This window comes from Vulpes lagopus, chromosome 24, assembly GCF_018345385.1.
Source record: "Vulpes lagopus strain Blue_001 chromosome 24, ASM1834538v1, whole genome shotgun sequence".
NCBI lineage: Eukaryota > Metazoa > Chordata > Mammalia > Carnivora > Canidae > Vulpes > Vulpes lagopus.
This window is the reverse complement of record NC_054847.1, coordinates 17,023,513-17,040,592: the sequence shown is the minus strand read 5'-3', so window position 1 is coordinate 17,040,592 and position 17,080 is coordinate 17,023,513. Positions and strand designations below refer to the sequence as shown.

At 46.2% G+C, this 17,080-nt stretch overlaps 1 protein-coding gene across 5 annotated transcripts in view; it reads right to left on the bottom strand.

Annotated features, from left to right (window-relative positions):
- Nucleotides 1–17,080, bottom strand: part of MGAT5 (alpha-1,6-mannosylglycoprotein 6-beta-N-acetylglucosaminyltransferase) — a 286,577-nt gene that overhangs the window by 33,785 nt on the left and 235,712 nt on the right. For all 5 annotated transcript variants that reach the window (XM_041739318.1, XM_041739321.1, XM_041739319.1 and 2 more), the window contains 2 exons: nucleotides 13,046–13,195; nucleotides 2,688–2,834 (listed from right to left, as the gene is read on the bottom strand). In XM_041739318.1, coding sequence (XP_041595252.1) covers nucleotides 2,688–2,834; nucleotides 13,046–13,195 — 297 coding nt within the window. The remainder of the gene's footprint in view (nucleotides 1–2,687; nucleotides 2,835–13,045; nucleotides 13,196–17,080) is intronic.

Sequence of the window (17,080 nt, the reverse complement as noted above, 5' to 3'; positions counted from 1 at the left end):
AAAGGTTCATATATAGAAACAGCAGTGAGAAAAGACAGGTTTCTTAGCTTTTCATGTATTCAAAAAAAAAAAAAAATCACAATGAGGGGAAAAAGAAAACCACCATTAGAACTACCATAATAACTGTTGTAGGCAAGATCTGCTGACACAGGGTAAAAATAAATGGGCAAAAAGTTTGAAGAGAACCAGAATATTTGCAGTTTCAAAATATTTTTTCCAATATAGAGAAAAATAGTAACTTTCTAGTGAAGAAACCCAGCAGACACGACTTCAACCAAGTGATCAAGATGAACACTATCAGTAATTAGACATATTGATACCATGCCCCTCCACCATAGGGTACAGTGAGAAAGCTGCAACTTCTATAACTTTCTTGCTAAAAATGTGTCATCTCAAACTGACTACAAAGACAACCACCTGTCAGCTTCAAAGTGGGCAAGGGTATAAAAAAACACCCAACTAGTGCTCTTTCAAAGTGTCATGGTCATGAAAGACAATGAGTGAAGAATGGTCACAGACTGGAGGAGATTCAGGAGGCATGGCAGTTAAATGCACTGCAGGAGCCTGGACTGGATCTCAGCCTCTACAAGGAATGAGATTCCGACATGTGCTATGAATCTTGACAACGTTACACTAAGTAAAACAAGCCGGTCATGAAAGACCAAATAGTGTATGATTTCACTTACACTGGAAACCTAGAAAAGGAAAATTTAGAGAGCAAAATAGAAGGGAGATTACCAGGGTCTGTGGGGAGTTGTTATTTAATGAACACAGTTTCTGTTTCAAATGATGAGTAAGTTCTGGAAATGAGTGGTGGTTACGGTCGCACAAGACTGGGAATATATTTAATACCAGTAAACTGTACACTTAAAATGCTAAGTTTTAAATTATGTATATTTAATCACAAGGAAAGTAAAAAAAAAAACCTATAGATAATTATCGTCTTGTGGGCAGAAAAACCTCAGAGATTTCTTACATCTAACTGAAAACGTAGGGATGATTCATTGGCCCAAATTTATTTATTTATTTATTTATTTTCTTTCTTTTCTTTCTTTCTTTCTTTCTTTCTTTCTTTCTTTCTTTCTTTCTTTCTTTCTCTCTCTCTCTCTCTCTCTCTCTCTCTCTCTCTCTCTCTCCCTCCCTCCCTCCCTCCCTCTCCTCTCCTCCCCTCTCCTCTCTTCTCCTTTTTTTTTTTTTTGGCCCATTTTCTATCCTAAACTCTATCCCAAAAGTTTCAAAGAAGTTAGTCGCACAGGAGAGCAGAGATTCCTAAACTGAGATGTTCTCACTGCCGGGGAACGTCTCTTCAGATCAATCCAAAGAGTAAGCTCTTCAGTGCCGGGCTGAGCACTCCTGATCTGTGCCCTGGCACCTCTCACAACACCTGGCACACAGTGTGCATTAAGGATTGCTGACAAGTGACTTCCCTCAAAGGAACAGCTCCCCCAAAGGAAGAATTCAAATGTACCGTACCAGCAGAAGGAAAAGCAAGCAAGCCAGCCAACACACACACAGGTCATGCGGGCCACAGATTCTCCTTTTTGAGGATTATTTATGGATCTCCATCCTCTTCCTCCACCTCCTTTGGCCTCTCTGCCATTGACAGGGAGGGCCAGAAAAGAGAACTCTCAAAATAATCGGCTCTGTGAATTGGTAAGATCTCTGACTGACCAGGGAAGAATGAGCATGGAAAATGCATTTTGTGTTCTTTCTGGGGAAAGGGGAGTTTGGGATAATCAACTCAGGAAGGTTAAAACGTATCAGGCCTGAAAAGCATGTGCTTTAATCATAGTGCTGCTATACTGCAGCTCCATCATGGGTGCCCACCAGTGCCATCTCCCAGGGGAAGGCCCCCAATGACAGGGGCACCGCCAGGATTCCAGCTTGTAGGGGCTTCCTCCTTGTGAGCAGCCCACAGAGCCACAGAAATAATAAGAAAATCAATCTTATGGTCTCTTGCACACACCTGTCTCAGACTAGCTACAGAAACACCAGCTTGATCACCCACATGCTCTAAATGACTTGTTTATTGCCCCAAATCGAATCCAACTGCCTTCAGTGGTGATTCATCGCCTGCTGTGGATTTCTAAGAGGATCTCTGAAAGCAATTCAAATAAGGCTTCTGCAAACAGTTTGAGCAATGGCAGGATTACTTCTCAGGATGCTGTCTGCTGATGGTAGCCTAGAACACCAGGCATGTGACTTCAGTTGCCCATCCTATGTCTCGTCTCTCTGGGTTGACAGTTAAGAACCTCACGACGGAGGGCCTACTCTTTATTCCCCCTCAGCCCATTGTGGAGAGCAGACTCTCCAACGATGCCTTAAGTTAGCCAGTGGATTTCCTGATTCCACCAATTCTAAACATTCAAAAAGTCAGCGCTCAGCCACTAAGGAGGCTAGAGAGGTCTGTGGGAAACAGGACAGAGCTGAGACAGAGTGAGATGATGCCCCAGTTTGTAGAGGGGCAGAACTGGAGGTGAGGCCTGGCTCTGTCACCACCCCATTAGGAGGCGGCATCAGCCGTTCCTCCCTGGGCCCCTGCACGCTCCCTCCTCCCACCCAGCTCTGTTAAATGGAGCTGACGCTACCTGCTGTCCAAGGCCAGGAGGTCTGAATGAGCCCCGGCACTCAGCAAGCAGCAAGGATTCAGGCTGCTGGAAGCAGGATGGTTTTGTATAGATGCTTACCTCTCTCAGAGTTGGCTTGCCAATGAAAAAGTCTGTGTTCTTGCTGCTTTTGGGTGGGCTGAACTTGGGGTTCAGAAAAGCACATCCATTTGCGATGGCCTCCAGGGGAGCTGGGCCCTCATAAGGGAACCCGAGTCCAACAAACAACTGTAAGACAAAAAAGCACACCATATATAAACACAGCGATCAGGCCCGGTGGCCCTGGTTCACAGGGGGCTATTCTGTGCTTCATCCCCATGTGGAAACCTCAGAGACTCTGGAAAATTCCCAGGCCCTAGGGGGTAGGGTGAAGAGAAGGCAGCTCACATCAGGAAGTGAAAAACAGGACCGGGGACCATTAGGGGCTCATGAAGCTGCTCAGGTCATTATGTCCTCTTCTTCTGGGGGGGGGGTAGGGAAGTAAATAAATAAATGTGTATGGGGAGGTGCCTGGGTGGCTCAGTGGTTGAGCATCTGCCTTCGGCTCAGGGCATGATCCTGGGGTCCTGGGATCGAGTCCCTCATCGGGCTCCCCGCAGGCTCCCTGCTTCTCCCTCTGCTTATGTCTCTGCCTCTCTTCCTGGGTCTCTCATGAGTAAATAAATAAAGTCTTAAAAAAAAAGAAAGAAGTGTGGAGGTGGGACAGTTGAGGGGGCAGGGAGGCAGGGGTATTCAAAGAATAAAACAACAACAACAAAAACCGAGACCCAACAATAATCTTTCTGTAACTCACCAGGAGACAAGACTGGAAAAACACTTGCTTAACTAAACAGAAGCTTTCTTCATTGAACCAAAGGAACAACAGGCCCTTTCAGGGACGCTGGGTGGAGGGACAGAAAGGTCACTTGGCGGTTTGATTACAGTTCAAATGGAGCGGCTTTAAAATGAGGGTAGGTCAGTAAACACGGGTTTTCGTAATGGGGCTTTCACTGGGGGACACCAACGACTTTGTTTTTATCTCCCCCTCAGTGGAGGCGAGCGGCTCTGAGCAGCTCAGGGGCAAGGCTGCTTCCCTCCTCACAAGCACCCGGTGCGCTTCGGCCGGCGGGCGAGAGATGGCAGCAAACGCACGCTCTCCGGGCCTCGCGCACCGGGAGCTCCGGCTCCAGGGCCCGGGACAAAGCGGCCTTGCTGCAGCCGGATTCTCGGCCCCAAACTGAAGCAGCATCTCAGGGAAACGCCTCACTGCCTACCCCCGCCCCAGGGCTGGAGGGCTGTAAGCTAGTGACCCACCGGGTCCATCGCTCTGCCTGTCCCGCCCCCCCCCCCCCCCCCCCCCCCCCCCCGCCCCACGGGTCTCTCCCAGGGCTGGGGGGCTGTAAGCTAGTGACCCACTGGGTCTGTCACTTCGCTTCTCTGCTCCCCACCTCCACCTCCCACGGAGGGTCTCTCCCACGGCTGGAGGGCTGTAAGCTAGTGACCCGCCAGGTCCGTTGCTCCCAGGAGCCAGTGCTGAGATGGCTCCAGCCTCCAGAGGCACACGGATCACGGAAGGATAACTGGGCCCCACGGCATCCTTCCCTCCTGCCATCAGGCTGAGGAACACCCACACAGCCAGGCCCCGGAGTGAAGGATACTGGTGAAGGGGATACAAGGCAGGCTCGAGTCTCCTCTCTGGGGCCCCTCCCCAGCAATTCCGTCTTCGCAGGGGGCGTCAATGGAACAGTTGCTTAGAATGATGCGGGGCCAAGAGACCTGGGTCCCAGGTGTGGGTTCCCTGGGCACCACTGAGAGCCCCAGATAGTTTGTCCTGAGCGCTCAAAACCCGGACTGAACATTGAGCTTGGCCCACACTGGAAACACTGGAGCCCCCACAGGGATTCTTCTGGGACAAGAAACAAAAATCCCAGGTTTTCTGGGTAGACTCCCTATCCTATGACTGTATGTTCTTTTTGCACGAAACAGGGTACTTGACCTTTTTTGCTTGTTTGTTTTGGAGGAATAGCCTTTCATTTCCTATAAAACCTTGAGATGACCAAATAGAACTGCCAGGGACCTCCGCTGGAGGAGTTGAGGAGAGCAGCTATGAGTGGCCAGCAGAGCTCCCACTGCCAGCTGGGGGCACTAGCCCTCGGGCAGAACCTCTGCGGATGTGTGGGTGAGGAACATCATGTTTGCAGGGGCCTGGAGGGTGTAGGATAGGAGAAGCATCTCCATCACCACTTGGAGGCCCTGTTTCTATATCTTATTCTTAACTTTTAAATATTTTAATTAATTTATTTATTAGAGATAGATTGAGAACCTCAAGCAGAATCTCCACGGAGCACAGATCCCAACTTGGGGCTCTATCTCATGACCTGGAGATCATGACTTGTTCTGAAATGAAGAGGTGGACGCTTCACTGACAGAGCCACCCAGGCACCTCTGGACCTTACTCTTAGTAAGTAGCTGACAGGAGTGAAATTATCAGAGAGAACTGAAGTGTAGAGGGTGTGGCCTGAGCATGTGCCTGGGCGGTGGGTTGGGGGAGATGTCTGAGAACAGCAGAAGAAATGGAAGGCAAGACTGGGAGGGACTAGTCCCAAGACATTGCAGCTTTATTAAATATGAAGAATCCAGGGTTGCCATCCTTCAGGCTTTTGAGCCCTGTGATCCGCCCTATCAGTTTTGGGGGAGGATATGCAGCCTCTCCAGGGGAAAGATGACCTCTCTCAGGTGGTGGTTGGGTATAAGAAAGCAAAGAGCTTCCAAATCCTTTTGACTCTGAGAAGAAAAGTGCTGGAAGATACAGATGGGGTGGGGGGTGGGGGTTCTGTGGGTTTAACCAGAGACCTGGAGCCCACAATGTGTCCTGACCTCTGAAAATCAGGGCCTGCCATAAAGTGCCAATACCTTCATCAATCCTAAATTACAAAGAACTTTGGAGGAAATGCAGGATGCACAATGACTATTTAAATGGAAAATCCTGGAAAAAAATTTAATTAGCTCCTTCGGACCAACCAATCTGAACCCATTAATTAAAAGGATTTGAGGCTGTTGCCTAATGGACTTGAATGTGACCTAGGTTTAATTATATCTGAGTAACAATTTGCACCATCTCGGCTGCCCTGCTGGCATCGAAAATATCTCAGTACACAGAAAGTAAATAGTTCGGGCTAACTCTCCAAAGCTGCACAATTTGAGAATGAAGCTTACGCAAATCCATACAATTTATTGGCAATGAGTTTTCTAGTCACGTTAATTAGGATTGCAGGAAATGCAGGACTCAGAAACACCAAAATAACAGTTGTCACTTCTGTCAATAAGCAATTTTTTCTCATTTCCTGTGTACTCATTACCTGTGACATTATAATGGAGCAGACGCATTAAGGTCATATAGCACACTTGAGGTTTGAATCACAAAAGGGTAGGCAGAGAGAGCACCTCACCAGCAAAGGGCATCCCAGAAACTTCTGAGTACCAGGGTCTTGGCACACATCAGAGCCTTAACCATACTCAATTTCCTTTCCCCCAGTCCGCAGCACTGTGCTATGTACAGATCTCCGCAGCACAGGAGCAACAGACACGACACAAGAATGCATTCAAGCAGAGGCTTACCTTTTCAAGAGGAAACTGGGTGTATTTTATTTATACTTCATCTGGCCTTCAGAAGCCCAGAATTGAATGAAGATATTCCAGATGAAGGAACCATCTTCATGGCTGCAATTCCTCCCCCTATCAGTAAGCATTTTTAAACCGGGGGAATCACATGCTCTAAAATTAAATTTTTGAACTTAACACTGAGCAAGAGAAAAGGGAGGAAGCACCACAGATTTTAGTCACGGCACAGGACCGGAACATTCCTACATGTCCACAAACGGTTCAGTAAAGCCACTCAGAGTCTTCCTCTGTGCGAAAGGAGAAACGGAAATTGTTTTAAATCCCTAAATCTGGAGTAGTTAACAGAGAATCCTTTCAGCAGGAATAGACGTGGTTCTTAGGAGGACTCCACGTGAGTTCGGTCTGTTTCTAGTCACTATGGATGGGGAACATCAAGAATATCCAAAATAGAAGACACTCATTGAACCTAATAGCTTTTCTGACTAGCCTGAACTAGCTAAATTAGTGGACTGGTTCAGGAGGGAGTCAGGGCAATGAATCCATCTTAGCTTATGCAGTAAATTGAATACTGGCACAAAGTGATGAGGACAATGTGGTAGCTGACAGCACGGAGTCTAACTCAGGCCAACCAGAGCTCAAATCCCGACTGCATCACTTCCTAGTTCTGTAACTATGGGAAATGGTTAATGCCTCCTCCTACAGATTAGCTGAGGTCCATTGACAACATACTCTCTCCAGCTGTGGGACCTTACTCAGGGTACCACAAGCTCTCCAAACCGTCCTGTCACATATATAATGGTGAAAATAATAGTGCTTTATTGCATGAGGCTGCTGCAAATACTAAATGAGATGTTTCGTAGAAACGATATATTCCAGAGTTGGGGCTGAAGTAAAATGTTCATTGAATAGGAGTCTGAATCCAGATGAAACTTCATGCAGCTGCACACTCATGACCTTGTATTGTTTAGCTGGAGTTTAGATGTGTGTGAGCTGTGCTTGTGGGTTTTATAAGATGTTCGGCACCTGTATGTGTATTTATGAGTTGTCCCTATTTCATAAAGTATCTGGACTAAAAAAAGGGGGGGAAGGACATCCATGAGAAGAGCAAGAAGACATGGTTTATGGTGGCTGCCTCATGGAGAGGCCAGTTCCATAAGCCAGGTGCTATTGCTAAGCCTTACTTGTTTCTTCTTCATTTAATGATGGAGAATCCCTGTAGTATTGGTAATGTATCTTTGAAAAGAATCTTTATATCTTTAAAAAGGATCCATATGGCGGCTGAGAATGGAGGAAATGTATTTTCCTGAGAGATGATGCTGCCATGTAACCTCAAGGGTCCCTCTCTGGCCATGTGTCTGTCCCTTTCACACTTGATGCTGAAGGAAGAGAACAGTGACCAAGATCTCTCCCATTAGGTTTGGCTATACCCTTTCACAGGCTGCCCACGTCCCTAACCTAAACTATAAGAAGATTCTCTTGCAAAGAACTAGAAGGGCAAAGGAGACAAGACAATGATACGAGTCAAGTATGTTTAAGTGCTCAGTTTGTCAGAGTTGGCTGCTATCGCAAAGGCTATTTTCTAGAGACCAGCTCACTGGGTAGGCTCCCAGACTACCCTAAAGTGGGCTTACCATAAATAGGGCCTACACAACACAACAATACCAGAACCAAAAGTTCACACGTCGGTAATTTGGAAATGCCAGTTCAAAATCCAGGGGGCTGCAATTTCATTATAAATGCATTAACTTGGAGATGGGGTGGGTAAGAAAATATTGGGATAAGTTCTTAACTGTAGATGCTGATCATCTTCAGCCGCCCAGTATGAAATGTTTACTGTTGTAAGGTGTGAGGCAGCACAAAAGGCCTATTCACTGTCACATTAAGGATGGGCTCTCATGATACCGAGGTCAGAAGGCTTTTGTGAGAAGAGATCATTCATGGGGGCGCCTGGGTGGCTCAGTCATTCAAGCATCTGCCTTTGACTCCAGTCCTGATCTTGGGGTCCTGGGATGGAGCCCCACATAGGCTCCCCTCTCAGCGGGGAGTCTGTTTCTCTCTCTTCCTTTGCCCCTCCCTATCTGCTCATGTTCTCTCCTTCTCTCTCTCAAATGAATAAAATCTTTTAAAAAAAAAAAAAAAAACAGCAGTAGTTCACCGACAGGGTATAGGAAGGGTTAGAGAAAATGGCTGGCACTATTGTAACAATCCCCATGATCATGTGCACCACAGTAACACAGATGTGCCCTGTTAAAATGTGCCTGATCATTGGCTTCTGTCCTTCAGAGTAAGTTCCTGCTCTTATTTAAAGGACTTCACAAGTCACAGTGCAACATTTTGCATGACTAAATGGTTGACCCTGCTTATAGCATCACAGTAGTTTTATGTTGGTATCACTCTTTATTATTGTTGCTACTTCTCCCTGTGTACTTTTCATGCGCTGTAGTCACTTGTAGTTTACTTGTTTGTCCCCTCTACCACATCTGTATACTGCTCACGGGCAAAATTGTCTTAGTCATCCCTGTAGCACAAACGCCTGGAATAAGGCCTGGAATGTATTCAGTAGTGAATGCACATTTGTCAGAAACATGAGCGAAAGAATAAATACTAATAGATTAGATCTTTCCAGCAATCAAGTGTCTCTGTGAGGAGGAGATGCTGAATGTTTTCATGTGTATATATGAGTGTGTGGATGTACTTCTGTTCCTGTGTCAGAGAAGTCACTGAATCACCTTGCTATACACTCTGTATTCCACACACATAGGTGAGAGGAGAAGAGGGAGAAAAGAGTATGTGTGTATACAAATTTTCTTTCCATCTGGCTGGAATGGGAATAATTTTAGTTATCAGCCACTCGGATGAAGCCTCCTTGACTATCTGAGGGTGAATATTTCCCTGTCTGAAATGGAAGATGGATTGCTCCATCACTAAGTAAGTGCGTGGGCTCTCTCACAGGCCACACCTGGGTGATATGTGGGCAATACAGTGGAGAGGCAGACACAGGGTATAGAAGGACAATGTCATTTGCTGTGGAAATCTTGGAGATTTAGGTATGTGATTCATGAGAAAAGCAAGAAGTCACTCTTATGGGCATGGTCCCAAGATCCCAAATGGCTAATGGATTTCATCCTGACTCTTTCCTTCATTCTTTATATAATTACCTGAAGGCCTTATACAAGCTAGGCACTGTTCTAGGCATTGAAATTGTACCTGTAAACAGAACGGGCAAAGCTCCTCTGCTATCATGGAACTGCATAGGAGTCTGGGTCCCTGGGTGGTGGCCACCTCAAACCCCGGACTTCCGAGAGACTGTTCGACCACATCCAAGCTCAAAGTCATGGCTGATGGGCGGGGGGGCAAGGGGGGGGGTAGGGGGTGGGTCAGACAAGGGGATGGGATGGAACAGGGATAGTATACATTGCATATCCTTCAACCCTCATTTTTGAAGGAGCCTCCCATGCTAAGTTTGGGAGGGTGGGGACCTGAAGAGGTTAAATTAGGAAGGAGCAGAAAGAAATCAAATTAAAAGAGATTAGGACTTGGGGCACTTGGGTGGCTCAGTGGTTGAGCATTTGCCTTTGGCTCAGGTTGTAGATCCTGGGGTCCTGGGATCGAGTCCCACATCGGGCTCCCTGCAGGGAGCCTACTTCTCCCTCTACCTGTGTCTCTGCCTCTCTGTGTGTCTCCCATGAATAAATAAAATCTTAAAAAAGAGAGAGAGAGAAAAAAAAAAAGAAAGATGAGGACTTAACTCCAAAATAAAAACATGCAACCCTGTGCTGCCTGAAACTGTATTCCCAGTCTGTTGGACTGAAAGCCTTGTCTATGATCCTCTGATAAATAATTAATTCATCCAAATTTATATGGTGATTAGAAGAGTCTTTTAGATTCAACAACTTCCAGGCTCTTTTTAGCCCCAATTTTAGTGTGGCACCCAATTCCTGCATCTTTTTTTTTTTTAAGATTTTATTTATTTATTAATGAGGGAGAGAGAGAGAGAGAGAGAGAGCAGCAAAGATACAGGCAGAGGGAGAAGCAGGCTCCATGCAGGGAGCCTGACATGGGACTCAATCCCGGGTCTCCAGGATCACACCCTGGGTCGAAGGTGGCGCTAAGCTGCTGAGCCATCCGGGCTGCCCCAATTCCTCCATCTTTACAGACTCCCTGCAGCTGGAGTCAGCTAACAACACGTGCACTCTTGTGGCATGTCGGGTCAAACTTCTGCCAAGCACAGGGTTTCCTGGGCCTGGGTGCAGGGCTTCGAAGATGGCTCATATGGAAAAATAATGAGCGAGGAACTGATGAAGCATCAGTCAGTTCACCTGCCTCCAAACCTGAAGGAACACCAGGCTCACTTCCCTCTCCAGTAAGTCTGAGGAGTGTGCGAATCTCATTCATTCTCCAGACGTTTGCTTCTCTGTACCTCCAGTTCTCCACTTTCAACGTGGATTGGAATAAATCGCTTTTAAATTGCTCAGAGACACAGAGGAAGGAGTTAGAGGCAGAAAGGGTTATAAATGCAAAGCCTGACTGGTCTTTAGTGTCATTATTTCAAAGCCCAAGATCCATTCATTTTAGTGCCTGCTGCTGTGTTCTGGGTATGAGGGGAGTCTCTGCAATACACGGCCTCATTTTCCTCGTATTTGCCAACTGTTTTAGCCATAATTCCAGTCGGAGTGCTTTAATACATTCTAGTTGGATGAACAGGCAATACAAAATGGGATCAGTGACATCCTGTGAAGGCACCAGTTTTTCAAGGATAAATCTATGCCCCTCACATTCAAAATTCAGGCTGCAGTCCTTGGCTCTTGGGTAATCTCTCACATCATGGCCTGGACATCCCAGGCCACTTCTCTTTTCCTCCCCGGGACATCGAGGACCTCAGCTTCGGCCTATTTCCCTTTTCTGACAGGGTAAATGGGTGGTAGGTAAGTCTGGGTTCTTTTAAAATTTCCAAGGCTGAGTAAGACATTCACGAGGCTGGGTTAATAGGAGTGCGCGAGACAGTAATGACACGCTGTTGAAAACCAGCGCTGCCAAATGTAATTTTAAAGGAGCTTGAGCTTTTTCTACCATCTGATGTGGGGAAAAGTAAAATGAGGCAAATGGCAAAAATAGCATTGCCACTAAAGGGCCCGGACATTCTAACGATTCTAAAATGTCATCCTGAGACAGAAAAAGAACGGAAAGCCGAGAGTGCAAGCTGGGGAACACGCTTCACTCCTGGATTGCCACAAATAGTCATTGGACTACATATGATCTTGCGAGGAAATGAGATCTTAATTAATACAAACCAGATCTCTGGCTAAGGAGATAATTTATCCAATTATTTTATTCATGGAATCACCAAATGACTTGGAGGTAGAAATGATAAAATATATTCACATATGGAGAAACTGAGGCAGAAAGGAGGTAGATATTTTGTTGGCTGGTGAGTGTCCATTCAGTGTTCTCCAGTTTGGGTGTTTATTCATGAGGATGGTACCTTAAGGGCCTAGCAGAGCTTTAATTTGCAAAATAAATAAATAAATTAAAATTAAAAAAAAATCATGAGTAAGGGTCACCTCCCATACAAAGTAAGTGACTGTGGGCAAGCCAAACACTCTAGCCTACTTTTTCCTGTTTATTTATTTATTTATTTATTTTTTCTTTTTCCTGTTTAAAATGAAGTTAACAACAACAATACCTTCTCCATCTACCTCTTTGGGCTGTTATGAGAATTAAACAGGAAAGCATATGTGAACACACTTGCCCAAATCCATATATCACACAATGATGAGAAATCACTGGTAAGCCACAGAGCCTCTCACCCACTCAGCCTTCTCCCTACCCTAAAAATGAAGACTCCCCACCAGTCAGGGCCCCGAACAGAAATATCCACTGTCCCATGAAGATAAGCTGCCCTGTGCTTTAAGGAAAGGATCACACTTGTTTTCTTCACTCTGATATCCCTTGCACCCTGAAGGGCTCCTCAAAGCCAAACTTGGTCTACTTGCAAGTCCTCTAATGTCATTTTGTACTTTCACAGAAGAATTATAGGCACTGGGTGAAAAGAATGCCTTCATCATGCCACCATAATACAGTTCTCCATCGGGGGCTCCCCCAGTTACCTAGACCATGGGGTCTGAAGTCTGTCTACGCCCGTGACAACTGGCCCCTCAGCCCCTTATCAAATGTTTCCTCCCACTATTTCCCAGCAATAGAGCAGCTGAGCGGCTTTGTGGCTCTCCCCTGAATGTGTCTTCTCCGCCCCCACCCTGTGACTCTCCCCCGTCTCCCCTGAGTGCCAGGTGCGTCCACACCCTGCCCATCGTTCACCTCCTACGTCTTTCACAGTGCCTTTCCTGCTTGAGCCTTCTACCATCTGAACTTCTTCTGTGTCCAGTACAAACTTTTTGAATGAGAAGGTGTGAGGAAAAGCCAGGTGGGGGGCCGATTCCTTGAATGGTGCCCTTAGGGAGGTGGGGGAGCCAAGTAGCCCAGGCTTGCTGGGAAAGCTGCTAAGTTATCACAAGGGCCTGACCCTTGAGACAGGCCTTCCCTTTTCTGTTTGCCACTGTATCCCCAGCCCCTCACTTGATGCCTGGCACAGAGTAGGTCTTTGGTAAATAAGTTTTAAAATAATTTTAGACTTAAAATAAGTTTTAAATAAGTTTTAAACCTTCTGCAATTAACTCTTAAGCTACAGCTGATCTAGAAAACCACTGCCCAGAAACGACCCAACGAGCTACTTTAACATCGCAAAGACAGCACGAGAGATTCTGATCCTGTCCGCAACACCAACAGAAACAAACTGTGAACAACATCGCTGATGGATTTTTACAGCATCACTCAAGACCTACCTTGGTTTCTCGGAGGAGAAATTGCAGGTCTCGTCCACTGAGGATACCGTGGTTTTTCACGTAACTGGGAATATTTTTCGTGCTGGAGCCATAAACAGTCGCGTGTACTTCCATGTACGTGTGAATAATGTCCAAATAGATTTTCTTATTCTAAAGAGGAGACACAAAGGGAAGGCATTTCTTTTTTTCTTTTCATTCTTGTAACAACCTGCCTCATAGCTGGAGGCCACCGAGACAGAGCTCTTAATATGGAGATTGTAGGAATTCGCCAATCCAACCCGTATTATTTCTTTCCAAAGTAATCTGACTGGATTTTGAGGGCAAACATAGTCATAGTGCCGCTGTACAATTCTGCAAGAAGGAACATATTATGCAGCAATATATTACTGAATATCCAGCGATAGCTCAAGGCCAATTGTTTTAAAGTATTATCCTCGCTTTGTAAATTACCAGGGACCCAACACTTTGCATTTGGCTCCTGTGCCTTATGGGGGAGGAAGTTTGGGGAAGGAAAGCCCAGAGAAGGCAGTCAGTTGGACTGGAATATTTATCTGGAGATGCTAAGCTGTCCCCAAGGAATGCAAACATCCCCAGCTCTTGCCAGTATTTCTAGTGATGATTAACGCATGTTGTCAGAACTGGATCCCACCGACTTGGGATCAGGGGGAGATTGAGAGTTTCCCACAATATACACTGATTGACTCGGCAGCTGGTGAGATAATGAGCATATCCAGGTAGACAAAAATGGAAAAAAGATTAAATGTGCAACCCTGATGAACCCTGAGCCATTCAAAAGTAGCTTTATTTTTATTAGAAGCAAAACAAAACCTCTTTTCTGTACTGAATTTCGAGGCACATTTTCTAAATCAAAACCACCTGTGAAGCGGAAGCGACTCACTTTCCCTTCCTCTTCACGTTTGTGTGACTAAGTAGCACAAGCTGGATTCTGTAGGTTGCTTTTTCTTTATTATTATTTTTTTTTGAAATTTGAAAGATTCAAGTTCTGTAATGTTTTCCAGTTGTATGAAAGTGGGACAAGTTTTTTTTTCACATTCTAAGCCTGTTTTCACACACTCCAGGAAAATGTATTAATAGCCAGTTCCGTGACTAAAGACCACAAGGGATGTAGGGGTGTGGCACCAGCAGCCACAGGGCTCGGAGAAGGGGAAGGGGCTCTGCTGCGGGGAGGGAGGCAGCGCTTGCCTGCCTCTTCGCAGTGTTCTGAGCCCGCTGCAGGGCCTGGCCTTGGCCACGAGCTACCCTGGTGGAGAATGTGAGAAAGGACTCTCCATTCTGTGGGATGCATGTTTCAAATCACATATTAGAAGTCTTCATGGCTGAAAAAACAGCCTCGTTCCCATTCTCCATCTTATACACCAAGATGATTTTGTTCAGAATCAACCAAGTCCATGCCTAAATGGACCCATGAATAAAATGAATACTTGGACTGAAAGTTTAATTTCATGCCATGTTTGGTATGGCTGGAAGATGCTAAATTCATCACTTCAGAGATGTACACCCTTGAATTACTGCAGAGGTGACTAGAAACAGTTTATAAACCCTGACTTCCCATTCATAGCTTGAGTCAAATTCAGGATCACCTCCCTGATATATATTAATTGGGGAGGGGGGTTCTAGGACATAGGTTTTGAGCCAGAGGTACCTGGTAGTTCCTGTCCCAAAAAACCCCCTTCTCAGGGACTCCATCCCCACCCACAGTCCCCGGTAGATAGGGAGGGAATTCTGTAACCTTGGCCCCCTGCCACCGCTGGCTGGCCTGGAGTGTGTCTGATCCGAGGGGGACCCACCTCTAGGCTGGCCAGGAGCCTGGGACAGAATGGCCAGGCTCAGGAGGATGAGCTGAGCCAATCAGACCCTCTCTCAGGAGCTCAGAAGGCTGTACACAGGGAGATTTCTGCCAGAAGGCTGTGGGCTATAGAGCAGAGAGGTCACTTGGTGTTGGAGTCTGGGTAATGCTGAGCCAGATACAAGTTCTCAGGAAGCTAGCTGCCAGTTTTGGGGGGTGGAGGTGGAAAGAGTGCCAGGTGAGAGTTGAAAGGGGGAAAAGGGGAGACCGAGACAGTTGGTAATAAGAGGGACCCAGGGAGTGAGTGAGACCTACACATCATCCCTCCAAGCAAGACAGAGAACAGGGCCATGGGAGGGAGAGACGGAGGAGGAAAGACCACGGAAGGAGCGAGCGAGAAAAGAAAGCTCAGAGATACCAAAGAGAGAAAAAAACTGGCCCCAGAGGTATTCTGGGTCTCGCTCCATCCACAGCTGTTCTCTATCCCAAATTTCCCAGATCTTTCTGGATCCTTCCAACAATAATAATAGCATCTTCCCAAACTCTCCCCTATTGTACCCCCAACCTTTTGCCTGACCTACTCTGGGTGGATTCCTACCATCCAAAAGGAGGCCTGTTGGTCCACCTTGTTTGGTTTTGTTCAGGGACAGGGCAGGCATCTCTCCTTTAAACAAAAAGAGACATTTCCCTGTGAAAAAGCCAGCTGCTAACTAGTGAAGATGGACCAAAGGCCCTTGGACTAGATCTATGGTGAGTGACAGAACAGAGGATGGTCCACCAGTGGATGGTCCAACCAGTGGGTGGTTTCTGTCCTGGAGAATACTCACTACAGACAGACATAGGATTAGGACTCCCAGACCAAATGCCTGGGGAGTGACGATACACAGGTTACAACACACGTATTGCCATCAATCCCAGAAGAGGTGGCGGCTCCTTGAAATACAGCAAGGGGGCAACCTCAGGCAAATAAAAAGAAGTATGTGTTATATATATATATATACACACACACACAAGGGCCAATAATAATGTCTGTGAATTTATTAATATGAAAGCCTGGTCAAGTCTGAAAGTAAGAATTACCTTCAGAGAAAATTTATGTAATTTCAAGAGTGAGAAAATCAAACAGGTTATTAGAGGAAAACAAATGTTTCCAACAGAACTCTAACCTTTGAAGCTGACATGACGACTGGGTGATTCACCCTGGGTCTCTTGTTGCCGCTTGTCAAGAGTACTGCCGGGATCTGGTGAGGGTGAGTCACATCACAGATTTCAGGGGAAGGGGCACAGGAACCACTCACACTGAGCTGCCTCCCTTCTCAAAGGTAATGCTCCCTGGGCGCTACAGGAATCCAAAGAGCCAACTCCAGCTTAGGGCTACTGCCTGAATTTCAGGTTCAAACGTCCAACTGCCTCCCGAACCTAGCACACTCTATCTTCGTGTGCTACAGGTACTTCCAACTCAACAGGTCAAAAAGGGAATCCATCATCTTCTGTTCCCAGACCAGCATCACCTTATGTGCTTCTCATCACTGTGACTGGCAGGAATCTGCACCAGATCAATAAGGTACCTGCACCAGAATCACCCTTGTCATTCCATGCATCAAATTAGGCACAAAGCCCTACTGATTTTGCCTCCATAATATCAAATCTGTCTCCTCTCAAGGCCCTGATCCTTGCTCACCTTGATTGGGCCAGGATTAAAACAACTGGTATCTTAAAACATCTCTCTGTGGCTCAAAAAGATAATGCAGCTTGTCCAAGATTTCTCCAAGTGAGCAGCAGCTTTGGGACCGACCAGAGTGCAATCTGTATGGCTCACCATCACTTCTGAACCACGCAAAGCAGTATTATGCCTACAGACAATGTTCCTACACAGAAATTTGTAGTGAAGTACAAAACTATGCATGAGGATGACACACTCCACCTTTTGGATACAGATTACTGACAGAGGGGCAGGGAGGGCTTGGGGTAGGTGGATGAGCTTTAATGGTATGTGTAATATACAATTTCCCTGTTAAAAAATCACAAAATAGTAACATCTATATATCTGGGTGGTGGGTATTTGATATATTAGATAATTAAAGCAGAAAAATTTAAAATACACACAATCAAGAACAAACAGAAACCAGTCTGTAGGACTTCAAAGCTGGCACCACTGGATTGGCATCTCATGGGAAGGCTCCGTCCCGGGCACCAAGAGAGGTTCAAGGAATGCCCTTCTCTCTTCG